This window comes from Convolutriloba macropyga, chromosome 6 (genome assembly GCF_964194025.1).
Source record: "Convolutriloba macropyga chromosome 6, txConMacr16.3, whole genome shotgun sequence".
NCBI lineage: Eukaryota > Metazoa > Xenacoelomorpha > Acoela > Convolutidae > Convolutriloba > Convolutriloba macropyga.
In genome coordinates this window covers 399,034-415,619 of record NC_134473.1, presented here as the reverse complement: position 1 = coordinate 415,619, position 16,586 = coordinate 399,034, and the positions used below count along the sequence as shown (strand labels likewise).

Genomic DNA, 16,586 nt, shown 5'->3' with positions numbered 1-16,586 from the left:
TAAAAAAAACCAATTAATTTCAAGGTAAAGAAAACCATAAGAATCAACTAAAATATCCCATAGGTTTACAATTACCAATGCTTTTATAGAAGGGAATTAAGAACTCTTGGTATTCAAATTTTTTTTGCAGTTACAAAAAGAACAAATAGACAACAAACTAAAAATCAATTAAAACTTGCCAGAAAATGCTCTTGAAGCCGTAAAGCCATACTTTGGCCCCCAAAATATGTTCGATTGCACGTTCGTCGAATACCAATAACGTATCTTGTGGCCGCTCAATATTGAAAATAAGCAACAATTAGACAAAAAAGAAAAAATGCAGAATCATTTAATACTTGTTTTTTTTTCGAAAAAAAATTTATTTCCAAAGACATGAGAGCCATTAATTACAAAATGAAAAAATTGAACAGGTTTGTTAATTGTTCTAAAAGAAGCCCTTGAGACATGCAACTATCCGGAACATGTCTGACGTCTACAAAAAGAACGTCAAATATGACAAAAATCGAAAATCAATTTACTTTTTTTTGTGAAAAACCCGTGTCGAAGCCAGTAAATTCATAACGAATTCTTTAGAAACATTAGATTTTGTGACCCAATCCCTTTTGACACCTTCTCTTGACAAAAAAATGTCATCTTTAAACTTTAATTAACGTTTCCAGGTGACAAACAGAAAATAAAAGGAACAAAATTGCGAAGTTGAAATGTTTTTTTTTTTCATTTTGGAAAACAATTGTTTTCAAAGACATGAAAACCATTATCTATCTTCTAATATCAGAACATCGGCTCATCTGCTTTTCCAGGAAAAGCCAATCAAACCGGGTCATTGTACACGAAATTAAAAACGACTAAAAAGACAGGGTAAAAACGACAGTTAAAGATAAAATTAAAAAATTCAATTAAATTCTTCGAGAAAGTATTGTCGGTAAAGAACCACAATCTATATCTATAAGGACTTAAATATTCTCAATTGTGCGTTATTTTGAACGCGAAAAATGTGATATATGAACTGACAATAACGTGATAATTTGACAAAATAAGAAAACATGAAAAATGGGCAAATACCTAAAAATTAAAAATAATTTGCGAAATCTAGTAGTATCGAAGCCCGAACACCATAACTTAAGACGTAAAACCGCAACAAAGACCAAATTTGAATTCCGCAGAAAGAGGGAGCACTCTTTGATTGCTGACACTAAGCTAAAAATTGACCAAAGTAAGAGAGAAATGGAGGCAAATTTCAATTAGCGATTTTTTATTTAAAAATCAAATATTTTAAAAATGAAAACGACCATAAGCTTTCAAGCAATCAACTAGATAAATCAACTTCGAGCTTATTAGGAAGCCAATAGGACCTATCACTATTGAGCTTTGATTTGAAATGTTCTGTTATTTAAATAATATAAAAAAGATAGATTTTTTTTAAAAAAAAAACCGACTGATGACAAACCGAATTGTTTATGGATTGTAACGGTACAAGATTGGTACAGAACTAGTCCTGATAATGTTGATTGTCCATTAGGAATATTTAATTTTTGGAACGTCATTGATATAGATATTTTGTTTGTTAAAAAATCAAAAGTAAATGATGCGTTTTTGATAATCAACGAATAAAGTTAGCAAAAAACGGCAAAGTTTTATTTACAGAGCACTCTCAACGGAAGTTGAAGTGGAATTAGCCCCTTTTTCGGTCTACAAAGATTGTGTTAGTGGTGATTGGGTGTGCACTTCCTGCAAATTTAATCGGAAGGGACTAAAGAAACTTATTTCGCGCTGTTTTTGATGAAAAAGTCCGAATTTTGTGAAATTTTTAGCCGGAATTTGACAAAAAAAAATCAACGAAAATAGCCGACAATGTATTTTGTCTTTAAACGTGAAATCAGCAACATTTTCATGAAAAATTTTATTAAAAATGGCAAATTTTAGTCAAAAATTCCGAAAAAAGGTGCATGAAATCAACGGATTTCACTCTATTTTCTCGAAAGTTTAAACTTCGATATCTCCCTGTCGAAAACTAAAATCAAAAAAAATTTTTAATTCCATATTCTACGCTGGACAAGCTTTCTAATGATACCAGTCTCAAATCTCTACGATGAATATATCGATCGGCCAAAATTGACCGAACAAAAAAACCCAGTTGAGTATATAGTTCCTCCCCCCTCAAGAGGGGTCGGAACAATAAACCAACATTGAGATTTACTGCGGACATTTGTGTTCAGCTGCTTAAAACTGTAATCGAAAGACCAACATAGGTCACGCCACAGGTTATAGGAAAAGTGAAATTACCAGGCAAAAAACCGCCATAATTGCTTGAAAGTTCGTTCGAGAGTGATTGAAATTTATAAAGTTCGTTTTTAGAATTGGCAAATTGCGTTCGAACAAAGTTTCAACCCGTAAAATGATTTTAAAAAAAAACAGTTTACAATTATTTTAAGTTTGAGTTAGGAACCTCAATTTCATCTCAGAAGAGAACCCCCAATACCTTTATCAAATCAATCAACAGTTCCTTGCTTTCTAATCAAATATAAGCACAACCAATTTGATCTATTTGATATTAAAATTACTGCATTTAAGCCTTCGGACGGTTAGGAATAATGATTTTATGAAAACAAGTTTTATCTCAATTTCTCTTATATAAATTATTGGAGCACTGTTCAAGAAAAAATTGCAAACAGATTTGCATGCCTTAGACTAAAAGCACTAACAGATACAGAACCAAATGAACGAATTAACAGTTTCAGACTCCATCTAAATTACCCATTTAAAAACATTGTTATAAAAACTTGTGTTTTAAAAATATTCTAATTGTTGGTGTTTTTTAGCAGCGGTGTTTATTATTATCAGAGAAACTATATCTGAAACCATAATTGAGCTTGAAAGTGGTAGAAGGAATTTGCAGGCCCTTGATATGTAAAAAAAAATAAGATCAAAACTATGTAATTAATGGTCGAAGAAATTACGCAACCCAACAATCTTTTGATAATGGGTGAAACCAATGAAGTGCCACAGATGAACGCATTTCGAAAAGTACTTTGAATGGTAAATGAGGCTGCCGCGCATAGTTTTGCCCGCGTGAAGTTTCTTTAAAAAGAGTGAGCAACAGACGGAAAAGAAAAAAAAGAAGGAAACCCATGAGCGCATCGATATAGCTACACTTAGCTTACAGCTTCGCGCCTGCCTATATTCATTATTTTGCTCTTATTCTATTTGATATGAACAAAAGCAGGGTACATTTTTACGGCAGCCAACTTTTCATCACTTTTTGTATTTCAAGAAAATGTGAAACAACTTCAAAAAATTATGGAAATGAAATCTTTTGTTGTTCATCTCAATTAGTTTTAAGTGTCCCCATCAAATTAAAGAATGTCTTTTTAGTGGTATAAAAACACTCCGATTGTTGAATGTTTTTAGTTAAAGAACTAAAAATGTTTCCACTTCACCTAAATTTTTCTGTTTTAGCCGGCAAATAAAGAAGTGCTGACTGTTTCATTTTGAGTGATTTGTTGAGCAGCTTTGTCATTTAAACTTCACAAAACCATTTCAGTAGATATCCTTAGCTAAGAGTCCTATGCTGGAAACTGAGGAGTGTGAGCAACCCTTTTAATAACATTTCCAAAGAGCTGCAGCGAGTTATGATGAATAATGACTTTGAACTTGGACAAAATTAGATTTGAAATCTGATTTGCGTGGAAGATTTTAAAACTTTTTACCGCTAGGAATGGGAATCCGCATGACAAGGCTCTCGGGGTATCCACAACAAAACTGAGTTGCAATATTCACCAACAACCAAAACAAACCTATTTAAATGGTTGCCATTACTTTTAAACGGCTCGATGTTCCGTCAAATTTTGAGGACCCGATTGTGTGGGTTGATGTGAACAAAAGACAGACTCAATTGCGTGGGTACCATGCTGATTTGCGGGCACAAACCTGATCGTAATAAAACTTTCTGAGAATCAACTAAACTTAGAACTAGTTTCGACAATGAGTTCTCTAACCAAGTATTTTGTCAATTTAAAAATGACCAAAACAGTTTTGCAAAAACCGATGACCTACTATTACAATGGATGAGTCACATCGAAAAGTACGCAAAATTCATTCTTAATTTTGCAGCTCCATGCGGAATAAATACACAATTCACAAAATGTTTGCAAGCAAAGCACGCAACATGGTTTGTAGGGATACTGTTTCGCATTACTCAAATCAGTTCGTTCTATACTTTGAAATCTACAATTTCAAAAAGTAGATCATTTCATCTTCGTAGTTATTGAGGGGTGGCAGTAACGTCTCATGAGCAGTGCAGAAAAAGTCAGTATCAACAGCCTAAATTAAATATAAAAAGATTTAGGCAAGGCATAAATAAAGTTTATAAAATAACACACTCGATAACTACCAAATGCAAATTGGAACAAAAAAAATTCATTTTTGAGATAAAAGTGACAATAAGAATGACTTCCAGATAGCACAGAAAGAGATGTACTGCATACTAAGTTCAAAAAGACATAGCTAGGATCTACATTAACGCTGTGTCATTGCAAAGCTGGGAACTCATGAGCTTGTGATGCAAACCTGCGACAGATAGGACAGGAACTGCCTTGACATGAAATCCACTTTCGTAGACAATGATTATGAAATTTATGTTTACATGTCAGTTCAATAGAGGGAGCAATGTCAAATGCATTCCAACAGATAGGGCATTCAGTAGACGTGTCTTGTTCGAATGTAGTTGGCACTACTATTTGCTTCCAAGCAGTCGGCCCATTTGCTACCATCTGTATCTTAGTACTGTTCTTGTATTGCATCGTGGGTTGCAGTTGACTTGCAGGTTGACTTACAGTAGAAGCTGTAGTTGTTACTTCTGCTGGTGTTTCTGTTTCAGTATTAGTTGTTGATTGCGGTTCTGTTTCCTGAGAAGCCGTTTTTGGTGCCGCTTTTGCCTTCCCGTTTCCCTTCTTTCCCTTTTTCTTTCCACTTCCTTTTGTCTCAGCGGGTAGATTGGGCTTAAAGTTTGTGGCCTTTTTGGTGGGAACAGTCTGCCATTCTTCCGCATTCCTGCTTTCCTGTATATAAACAAGATTGAAAATTTTCTCTCGTATCGCCGATCATCAATTTATTTTAAACATTGACTAATTATGACATACTACATCAATTTGAACGGCTATTTATATACTTTTAGGAACTGCTTCCTTTACTTTATGACTAAAACATCTGTTTTCACAAGACTTTATGAACACACAACCGGGTCTGGACTGGTTTATATAGTCAACGAGATGAGTGCTATAAGCACAATTGCATAGAAATAGTATTAAAAAAACCAAACCTAAATGATCACATTGTACCCAGTAAACTATTCTCGTTTTAGGAACGAGACAATTTAGAAACACATCAGAGTTACAATGTTCAAACCTGAGACAATGGTTGATTCATATTGACAAGACTGTTAGCTGTGGAAGGGTGACGGGAACAAGAGTTCGGGCATCCAGTTGAGTTCATTCTCTGGCAACTCTGATGTAACCAGTGCCCACATGACATCACCTCTAGCTTGCCTTTCCCAGGCACTAGTGAATTGGCACATTGACGACACGATACCTTTCCTTCCCCGGATCCTCTACGTTGCAGAAGAGGCAATCGCTCAATTGTCATTGCATATCCTGATTTCGAATCGCCAGTATTTGCAGATGATTCTTGCGATGTGCTTCCTAAACTACCCATATCAGACAAACTTGGCTTGAGTTGTGACTTCGCGTTGACAGCTTCAACTTCAGTCGTCTTTCTAACCAATTGAGGTGCACACGTAGCAATATTGGCAGGTGATTTTGTTTTTTTGTCAAATATGACGTCGCCGAAGCCGGGAGGAGGTGAGTCAGTTGAGTGCGAGTTGGCAAATTTTGTAGCAGCTGGTAGACTCTTTGGAAAGGGGGGCTTCGAAAAAGGTGCTTTTTCATTAGAGGTTTGGATAGGTTGAATTTTAGGAGGAAAAGATTTTTTTGATTCAATTTGGAGATTCAAATTTTCAGATATTCCTCGTACAGCTCCGGTTAAAGCTTCAGTTTCGAGTGATCCCTCTTCCTTAGAAATGTCCTTCATTAGTGAAACAGGATTCACACTTACATTAGAGAACACAGCTCCTTCTAAAGAGGAAGAGAAATCAAGACTCGAACTTGACGATATGGATTTCGATGAATTGCAACTCGATTTGGCAGACACTGAGCTATTGAGAAAATTGCAACTCGCCAAGAAATCATTTGAAGATTTTGCACCGATGTGAGTGTTCTCTGTTTCCTCTGTCAACTTATCCACGGGTGATATAAAATATTCCCCATTACAAATACTGTTGCATTTATCAATGTTCGAGACTTTATCTATAACCTTTTTGAACTCGCGATTATCGACCAGACGCTTCTTCACCTCGTCCAATAACATATCCGGACTCTTGAATCGATCAAAGCCCTCAGGGTGCCGTTCCCGCCAGAAAGATGACAAAATTGACACAACCTCCCAGTAGCTCGGATCCAAGCCGCCACATTTTTCAATAGCATACGGTATAAAATCCTTTATTAAAACTCTCCCAGTCAGAAGAGACCCTGAATCGATAGCGGAAGCCGGATACTCACTTGAGGGCAAGATTTGAATATTTGAAGGCAAGTTAACACGAGAATAATTACCATTTAATGATTCAACCGGCCGGGGCTGTTTCGACGTATCAAACATAGTACTGCCCGAACCATTCTGCTGTCTACTTGCAATAAAATTTAGATCATCACTTTTGCTATTTTTCTCCATCTCATATTTTTGATCGTTGAAGAATAACTCAGCCATTTGCTCCCCATGCACATTTTCCTCGTCACTATTTCGATTCGTTTTCGGACTTACAGAAATCGAAGATGTCTGTTGCCTCCTTTGATGACTGTCTCTTTGACGCTGCGGCTTCGCAGATCCAGAACTGTATGTTCCATCACTGAATTGAGGTGAAGTTTTGAGTGCATTCAACGTGATCTGTTGTTCAGATGCTTCGACACAAGACGCTACGTGATTCATTTCTGTGGCTTCTGTTTTGACCAGATGTACATTGGAAACAGTTGAAACATTCGATAAGGTTGAAATTCCTCTTTCAGTTTCTACGGGACTTTTGTTTTGAGACTCATTTTTAGGGCCGGCTATTCTCTCAGAAACTGTTGGATCGTCGCTTAATAGAGAAAGGTTTCGACGCGAGACTGCAGCATGTTCCTGGTCTCCATGTTTTTCTACTGCATTGACAACCTCCGAATTAGAGAGTACTGAATTTTCATCTGTTGTAACTACTTTTCCCGTGCTTTTCTGATGGTGAAGCAAAGCAGGAACTATAGTTTTTGAATCGTCTGCACAACTCTTACCACTACAGATTAAAGAATTTTCGACATTCATTTTCTGCTCATAATTGGTGGTCAATTTATCCTGATAACAACTCATCAACCCATCATTCCGTAACTCTTTGAGTGATACTGAGGCAGCTTTAATTGCATTATTGTTGTCGTCTAGCATAGCTACTTCGTTGGCTCCTTCAGTCTCATTTTCTCTACACCTGATTTCTGGAATTTCACTCGAGGAAGTGTGCGTACTGCTATTTTTGAATCCATTCACTTTTACAATGACCAATTTGGCTAGATCTCTCGAATTAAGTCCACGGAACGACCCACGCTCTGCCCTAATACTTTCTAGAGCTTCACGAATTTGTTCATCTTCACGAACCGATATCACCTCAAGATTGACTCGCAATTTCACTTCACGCAAAATTTTTTGATACGCTGACATATTGGCGACACACCAAGCAACTCGTTTGATTGGTAAACAGCTACATCTACATTTGCACCGAAAATTAAACACTAAAGAATGGAAAACAATAACATAAGTTGGATCTATAGTAGAAGATTAAACTTCAGAGATTCAACGTCTCCGGTTTAGGGCACCCTAGTTTTTGTATACATCTTTTAGATGGGTTTGCAGTTTCAACAACTGCACTAACTTCCACATTGAGTTTATTAGAGCAGCATTAGAGAGCTCATCAATTCAGGAAACTTATTAAATAGTATCAGAAAGCTTATCGAAAATTCCGGACTGGTGGATTGGGTAGCCTGGAAATTCTTTACGCGAGGGATTTCATTAGACGAAGACACTCTAACTTTGCACTGTAAACGTTAGAATAAAGATATCAATCCTAAAGTGTACAAGAGAAACCAAAAATAGAAAACACTGAAATACCTGAGTATTTACCGACTAGTGTAAACTTCAAGGGAGTGTATTTTACAGGCAAATGTTACATGATTAATTATTACAATATTACAAAAACTATATATTTCAAAACAGATAAAGTTAGTTTTCAGTCATTAAACGAAAACCAATTCGGCTTTCGCAAGAATAGATCGGCAACCACTCAGCTTCTACTGTTCCTTGACACAGTATATCGCCAATTTGAAACAATTTCATCGGACCACATTAGTATCCTCTACTTAGATTTTGCAAAAGCTTTTGATAAACTACCACATCATCTCATTAAGAAAGTCGAAAGTTTTGATGTAGGAGGGAATATATTATTACTCTTGCACTCATACTTAGAAGATAGAAAACAATTTGTCAAAATTGGAGATTGTTGTTCAAGTTTGGTGAACGTAACAAGTGGAGTCCCAAAAGGTTCCATACTTGGACCACTACTAGTCTTAATTTTTATGACTTGCCAGATACAAATCCTGATATTGAAGGTTTTGGATTTGTAGACGAATACAAGTTCATTGTTCATGATCAGACAAAACTGGACAGAATCGCAAAAATATTAAAGACTGATGCCGAGAGAATGGAATGGAAGTTTAATGCTAACGAATTCAAGTTGTTGAATGTTAGGGGAAATCTCACATCTATGTGTGGCCAGAAAAAAAACAACTGAATCCCAAAAAGACCATGATTTACATCAAATCTCTCATGCCAAGGCAACTGCAACCACAGAATGCAAAAAGCGACTAGTGCATTTTTCCAAATAAAACGAAGTATCTCAGCAATCTCAACGTCAACCAAAAATAACTGCTGTACTGGTTATAATTTCCCAATGCTGACGTACTGCTCACAAGCATGGTTGCCAAAGCGCACCAATTTGTACGAAATTGAAAAAGTACGGATCATGGTATAGTGAACCATAATGAATGACAGGCTCATAAATTACATATTAAACGAATAATTCGAAATCTTCACAAACAAATAGGAGAACAAAAAGAGATTGTTACTAATAGTAAACCGGATTTTAACAATATAGAGAAAGCATCATAAATAATGATGGGAATCATCATGGAATTTCATCTTGACGGGACACGTCAAGGAATGTTTGTTCATGACGGTATTCGTCAAGCAGGTAAACTTGTTATCTGATAGTTTAACTAACAGGGACCCCTGCGGTAGAAAATAACTTCGGGAAAATCCCAAGGAGATTAACGAAAATTTGTAAAAATAACCTAAGATTAATTAACCATTGATAGGACTGAAACCAAAGAACATATTCAAAACTAAACCTTACACAATCGAGCTGCCTCTCTTTAATTGCTTTACATCTCTCATCTTCACAAACTTTCTAAAATTTACAAGCAATAGATCTCTCCTTATTTTAAACTGATTGTACATTTATATCTGCTCAATTAAATTCAAGTCTGACACTTGAAAAATTTTCCTCAGTAACTCCGAGGTTCAAAGTGCTTAAGAATAACATCCAACCCAAACCGTAACCGTAGACAGTGCACGGATATTACACTGGCGACAGAAATTTAAAGGAAAGTTAACATTTTAAAATCTTTAACAAATTTGTTGGCAGGGAGACGCAAATAAAAAGCACTTTAACCCCAAAAACTCCTCAAATCGAATTTCTCTCGAGACAAAACACAAGAATTGGGTTAAAAAATCTTCAATTTCCACTTATTTCCACCAGTTTTTGTGGGAATCAATTGCAGAAGTCACAGCGGAGGAAATCAACCGCAGGAAACCAGTCGCAGGAAAACAAGTGAAAAATTACTCGCATGGTGCTATCTTTTACTCGTTGGTGGAGACAGCAACTTCCTTGTGTGGAAAGACCGCATCACACCAAATGAGTAGAAATAAAGAGTTCCTTCTTGTTGTTGTCGTTCGTAATTGAAACTGATCGCCACTGCGTAAGTCTTTTTAGTCTAGGAAATATTTTTTTCTTTCGACCTTATTTGCTAAATTGACTTTTAGATAACGAGCGGCATAAACATCGGAAAAAAGTGCGGGATAGTCGCGTTGTAAAATCAATCGAAACAGTTGCTGAAAGTTATATATTGACTTATTCTGGAACTGACATTAAAAAAAGAAAATAAAGCGAAAATAATTGAAAAAGTAACAATAAGCAGGAGAAAGTAAAAGAAAACTAAAGCACCTAATATCATCCTCGTCGTAAATAGAACAGAAAATATATTAAAAACATCAATAAAACTAGGAAAATCGGAGTTCAGCAAGAATCATATTAAAGTAAAGAAAAGAAATTAGGTGGGACAGTTGTCTATAAGACTGTAAATTAAAACTTCCTTAAAAATAAAGAAAAATAAATAAATAAGTAAAAAAAGAAATACCGTATTGAAATAAGCGTTAGATTTTTATAAACAAAAGTTTTTAAACATTAAAATAAAAAGAGTGCCATAAAAATTCAAAGATAAAATAAGAAAACACCTTCCAGTGACGATCTTTTTGATAATTATTTTAAAGAAACTATTAATTTCAACAACTTAACAAAGTTTTAAAAGGGCACGATGCAAGTAGGGGAACATTAAAATGGCAACGGGCTCAACCTCTAGAATGCTATCACCGGAAGCATTCACCAGTTCAAACGACTTGGAAAGTTACGTGACGCATTTTGAGCTGTTAGCGGAACTACAAAAGTGGAAAAGAACTGAAGGAGATCCGGCTCGCGAAGTTGATGAACGGCCGCATTACTTTGCACTTAGGCTACAAAAATCTGAGATAGAGTTCTATCGCACTCTACCGCAAGCTACACGAGAAAATAATGATGAATGCGTTAAAGCTTTTCGAGAATACTACAGCAAAAAACCGGTCGTTTTCCGGGGACGGCTAGCTCGCCGCGTACAGCAACCAGGAGAAAAACTGGCAGATTTTCTGGGAGATTTAGAGCATTTGGCTTTGAAAGCTTACCCAACGGAGTCGCAACACATTAGAGACCATCTCGTTCTGAGAGGATTTCTAGAAGGAATCAACCATAGTCAGTTGAGGTTAGATCTCAGAAAGCAAATCGGCGAAAAGGATATGAAAATTGAAACAGTTTTGGAAAGAGCATTGCATCTGGAAGCTGTAACAAGAATAGAGGAGGAAGAGCAAACACCAAAAGTTGCGGTAATTAGACGAGATGAAACAGAAAATTTAGTGGAGGCCGTCACCAAGCTTGTGAACCAATTGTCAGTAGATGACAAACAGCGAGAAAACCGTCGAAACCAATCTAGGGAGCGAAGTGGTTCCCGGGGACGGTGGGGTGACGACAGACGTGACATAGGACAGCAACAAGACTGTGGGTTTAACGATCGGCGGCGATTTCCAACGCCAGGACCTAGTCACCGATACAGATCTTTTGGAAGAGAGGAACCGTCTAGGAGGAACGACAGGCAGAAATTCAAGTGCAGAGCCTGTGGACAAGAAGGACACCTTTCGAGCAATTGTCGAAATTGTTTCCAATGTGCAAGTTCCCAACACTTGAAAATAAACTGCCCCTTTAAAAAGAAAACCACCGAGAACTGCAGTGTCATTAGAGTTTGTTCGACAAACACAATTAAATTTCTAAACGCAGAAATCATACTTCATGGGAACAGATGCGTTGGATTAATAGACAATGGAAGTAGTATATCGCTTTTCAGCTGGCCCACATACGAAAAACAGGGAAAACCGGGAATTGTACAAAGATACACAAATTGAGTGTTAACAGCCAATAACTCAGCTGTCAAAATAATAGGCAGAGTAACGCTTTTGGTACAGTTGCAACCAAGACTACCAGAGGTTGAACAAAAGTTTGTGATAACGGCAGACGAAGGTAAAGAATGTCTGCTGGGAATTGAGTTCCTGAAAACCAATAAATGTGTATTGAACTTACACGAAGAGAAACTATATAGCAGTCACTTTAAAATTTCAATACCGCTCACCACAGAGAAAACGCAAGGTGTTCAAGTTTTTGCAATTGCGGGACAAAACACTTATATACAGAGTAAAAACGAAAATCTAATGAAAATTAGATTAGCTGATGAAAACGGAAAAGAAATTCCGGGAGTGGAAGGATTAGTGGAAGCAATTGAAGATTTTGAATTAAAGACTGGTTCGCTTATAGCCGCCTGTATGATATCAATGAAATATGGCTGGAGTTTGATAAAAGTGTTAAATCTAACGGACGCACCATTAACCGTGTATAAAAGCACTAAAGTGGGAACTTACTTTGAAAACAAACAGAATTAGTTGTTAATGGAATTTTCACAAATCAAAATAAACCAAAAACATTGGAAACATTTCAAATGGGAAAACACGCAAACTTGGAAGGTTCTAAACTAAATGACCAGCAGAAAGAGAAAGTACAGGAATTGTTCACGAGACATCAACAAGTCTTCTCACGAAACTCAAATGACTTAGGATATTGTGACAAATTTAAACACCAGATTAAACTCAACAAAGATGCAGAGCCGTTCAGAAGAATTTATTGCAGTATGACCTTGATAAAAGAAAAGCAAAGAAAAAAATTGTCGAAGAACTAAAGGATGCAAAATTAATAGAACCAACCCATTCGTGTTGGGCATCACCATCAATATTGGTGAAGAAGAAAGATGGCAGCTACAGACTAGTTGTAGATTACAGAAGTTTGAATAAACAAATCGAGAAAACCATTTAGCCGCTACCAAGAATAAATGACGTTGTTGATTCTCTAGACAGAAATTGTTATTTTCCCAATATCGATTTGACATTGGGATATTTTCAAATGGCACTCGATGAAGAGTCACAGAACGTGACAGCTTTTGTAACTCCAATGGGACTCTAGAAATGGAAGAGATTACCCATGGGTTTGGCGTCAGCGCCAGGAGCTTTCCAAAATTTAATGGAATTGATCATGTCGGGACTCTCCTATGAAGTGGCTTTAGTATACCTGGACGGCATAATCATCTTCGGTAGATCCTTTGAGGAGCATCTCAACCGTCTAGATTTCGTACTTAGGCGACGTAAAGACGCTGGATTGAAAATAAAAGGCTCAAAATGCAGGATTTTTCAGAAAAAATTCATTTCCTGGGACACATTGTATCAAATCAAGGCGTAGAAGTGGATCCGGAGAAAGTAGCGGCAGTCAGTAAAAGGAAAAGCCCACGAACAAAAAAAGAATTGAGAGCTATGTTAGGACTAGTAGGCTTTTACAGAAGATTCATACAAGATTTCGGAAAAATAGCAGAGCCGCTTTATAAGCTATTAAACAAAAAAGAACGTTTTACTCTGAGCAAGGAATTTTTAATTGTTACTGACCATTGGGCCTCACGTGGTTATATAGTTTTAAGGAACTAGACGGATTGTTGGCCAGATGGATAGAAGAGCTCGGACAGTTTGACTTTGAAATCAAACACGAAGCGGGAAAAATGATCCCTCACGCGGACTGTCTGTCGAGAGTTCCACAGACTGAAGACCAAGTCAAAGATTGCGATCAAGTGAACCAAATAAATACGGTAGAAGAAAATATCTGGTCCATTGGACTAGGGAAATTTGTTGAACAAATAGTTGAACATCAGAAAAATGCAGCCGACCTCATTATACTGAGAAACTGGATTGAGAACGGGAAACGCCCTCAAAGAAAACACATGGCAGGAGCCTCTAGGGCACTGTGGATGCTTTTGACTGATTTCAAAACTTACGGATTGAAAATGATCTAATCAAAAGACAGAAACGCATTGACGAATTTATTAACTTAACACAAACAATCATTCAGAGATCACTTTTAAAAAAATTCTACCTTTCCTTCATGAACATTGCGGACATTTTGGTATGGCCAAGACATTTGATCGGGTTTGAGAACAATTCTACTGGCCTGGGATGAAAAACGATGTCCACGAGTGGGTAAATTCTTAAGAAGAATGCTGTCAAAAGAAATCTCCACACCAGAAACACATACACAGCCTGACAACGTGGAAACTCATCCGTTCTGGCAAGTTGCCTTAGACATTATGGGACCTTTACCCGAGTCCAGCGGAAACAAATACATTCTGTTAATTGAAGATCAGTTTATAAAAATGGTATGAAGCAATTCCCATGAGCAACCAAAAAGCTTCAGCGGTAGCTAAGGTCTTTGTAAACGTATGGGTTTCAAGGTTTGGTTGTCCGGCAAATCTTCATAGCGACAAGGGCAGTAATTTTAGGTCGAATCTTTTCAAGAACATGTGTAAAGAGCGGGAATTAAAGAGACTTCAACGACAGCTTATCACCATTAAGAAAACGCAATGATAGAGCGCACCAATCGCAAAATCGAAGAGAGTCTTGCAAAAGATGTGGGTGAACATCACAACACAATATGTGGGTGAAAATGGACATTTTAAACTCTTGCTGTGTGAGTGAGTGGAACACTCACATTTTCTAAGAACACCTGAAGCGACTACCTTCCGCTAGTAATGATGGCGTACAGATCATCAATTCACTCTGTTGCGAAGTACAGCCCCTTTTACCTCCTTTTTGGACAATCATGCGCGCTGCCGATTGATTGCATGTATCAAACAATACAAACCAAAATCTACCCAACTTTGAGTGATTACGTGGGTTGCTTGAAAGACCAACTACAAACGTGCCATGAGCTGGTACGGGAAAGCATGGATGTGGAGCAAGAAAGACAAAAAACCTACTATGACCGTAATACATTTGGACCACAATATGAAGTAGGTGATTTAGTAATGGTGTTCAACCCCACAATAAAAACCGGCCAGACAAAGAAATATAAATCTTTTTACAGCGGACCGTAGGTAATACGTGAAATAATAAACGATCAGAACTTTGTTATTGAGGATGTGAAAACAAAAAAACAACAAAAGGTCCACTACGATCGACTCAAACGTTTTAACAGTAGAAGTGCTACCAATGATAAAAAAGAACCTAAGAATGGAAAGAATGAACCGAGAATAACACAAAACGACTTTACGGAGGACAATGATATTGTGGAAATTGAAGTGGTGACCTCAATATTGAATGACACAGAAAGAAGAGAAGTTCAACCTGAAGGAAATATTAGTCAAATTAATCCTAATACTGAAACTCACAATGAGACAGTCAAAGATGAATCATTTCAAACACCTATGGGTGGAAGTACAAGAGAATCAAAAAATACTAAAACCAACAATAAGAGCAGAAGCACAAAGATACCTGCGCCCAAAGTAGCCACACAGCAGAAGCGGGATAGTCTGGTGTCAATATCCTGAAAGGAGTGAAGGCGAAGAATTTCCAAATAGGAGCACGGATTCTACTTCGCAAAATGTCGCTGAACGACGATATCAGACAAGAAGTGCGTCGGAAATAAAAGACCACGGAAACTGAAAGACTATTTTTTATTCAAAGATAACCATTCAGATGAAAAATTTGATAAGGTTGTATTTTTTTAAAAAAGGTGATACGACAAAATGCAGAGGGCGTGGAACCCACATTGGATCGTGCAGCTGAACTGGAAACCTCTTCAGTTGGTTAGCATATTAGGTTTTTCACAATCCTTGGAGATTGTGGGGTATGATTTTGAGAACATTCTACAGACGCAGAAATTTGCAACGACGGAACCGACAAAATGTGAAACGTCACATATAAATGAGGAGCATGTAAACAAAGGATGACTGATCTACGCCAAAAGCAGCATGAGCAAACTAAAATACTGCATGTAAAGGGCTGCATATACGGTAACTGTGCTGAAAAAGAGTAGTTGGAATGACGACGCAACTTACTTAAACGAAAAATCACAAACAATTCCAACGTTTTGCCCAATAAAAGAGTTAGTCTGTCAAAATCTATGGCAGGGACACAAAGTGCGGTTACCGGGTCTTGGTGATTTTGAATTCAATGCTCCCAAAGAAGTACTCAACGAGATGAATGTTGACCAAACCGACGCTGAATTTGTTCAGAAGATATCAAAAACTTTCATGAGAGGCGGAGATGAGTAAGGAGTGAACTATGTCTACCCCGTGGATTGGGTCAATCCAAAATGTGAAACACAGAAAGGTAACATCATGATAAATGCTGAAATTTTCATGGGGACTTTGTTCATTGAAACTAGGGAAGCAAATGAAGGAACATGTTTATATTTTTAAGACCCTTTGAAACAGGAGCAGACCTTATTATATCAAGGAGACACATTTTAAATAGATTCAGTTTAATATCTGTTCGACCAAGACGAAAAACCGAACATCTTAACGATCGTTAAATTTTCAGACTCGATAACAGCAAAAATAGTCCGCGCTGGAAACAAAAAATACTTGACGAGCAAATTAGACAGAAAAAGAAATTTAATTGTCCAGTTGAAAAACAAGACAAAACATATAGACAATTTTCTGCTTTTTGAAACAAAC

The 16,586-nt window shown here is 37.0% G+C and overlaps 1 protein-coding gene across 1 annotated transcript; it reads right to left on the bottom strand.

Moving 5' to 3' along the window:
* Positions 1–4,306: 4,306 nt before the first annotated feature.
* Positions 4,307–8,056, bottom strand: LOC142341421 (uncharacterized). The gene is made up of 2 exons (XM_075392351.1): positions 5,404–8,056; positions 4,307–5,057 (listed from the first exon to the last, which is right to left on the bottom strand). Exons 1-2 carry the CDS (start codon positions 7,786–7,788, stop codon positions 4,527–4,529), a joined length of 2,916 nt encoding a protein of 971 aa, XP_075248466.1. The 5' UTR covers positions 7,789–8,056; the 3' UTR covers positions 4,307–4,526.
* Positions 8,057–16,586: the final 8,530 nt, after the last annotated feature.

Coding starts and splice junctions, on each gene's coding strand:
- LOC142341421 (XM_075392351.1), bottom strand. CDS start 7,788: ATGTCAGCGTATCAAAAAATTTTGCGTGAAGTGAAATTGCGAGTCAAT. Junction 5,058..5,403: donor TGAATCAACCATTGTCTCAG/GTTTGAACATTG, acceptor GTTTATATACAG/GAAAGCAGGAATGCGGAAGA.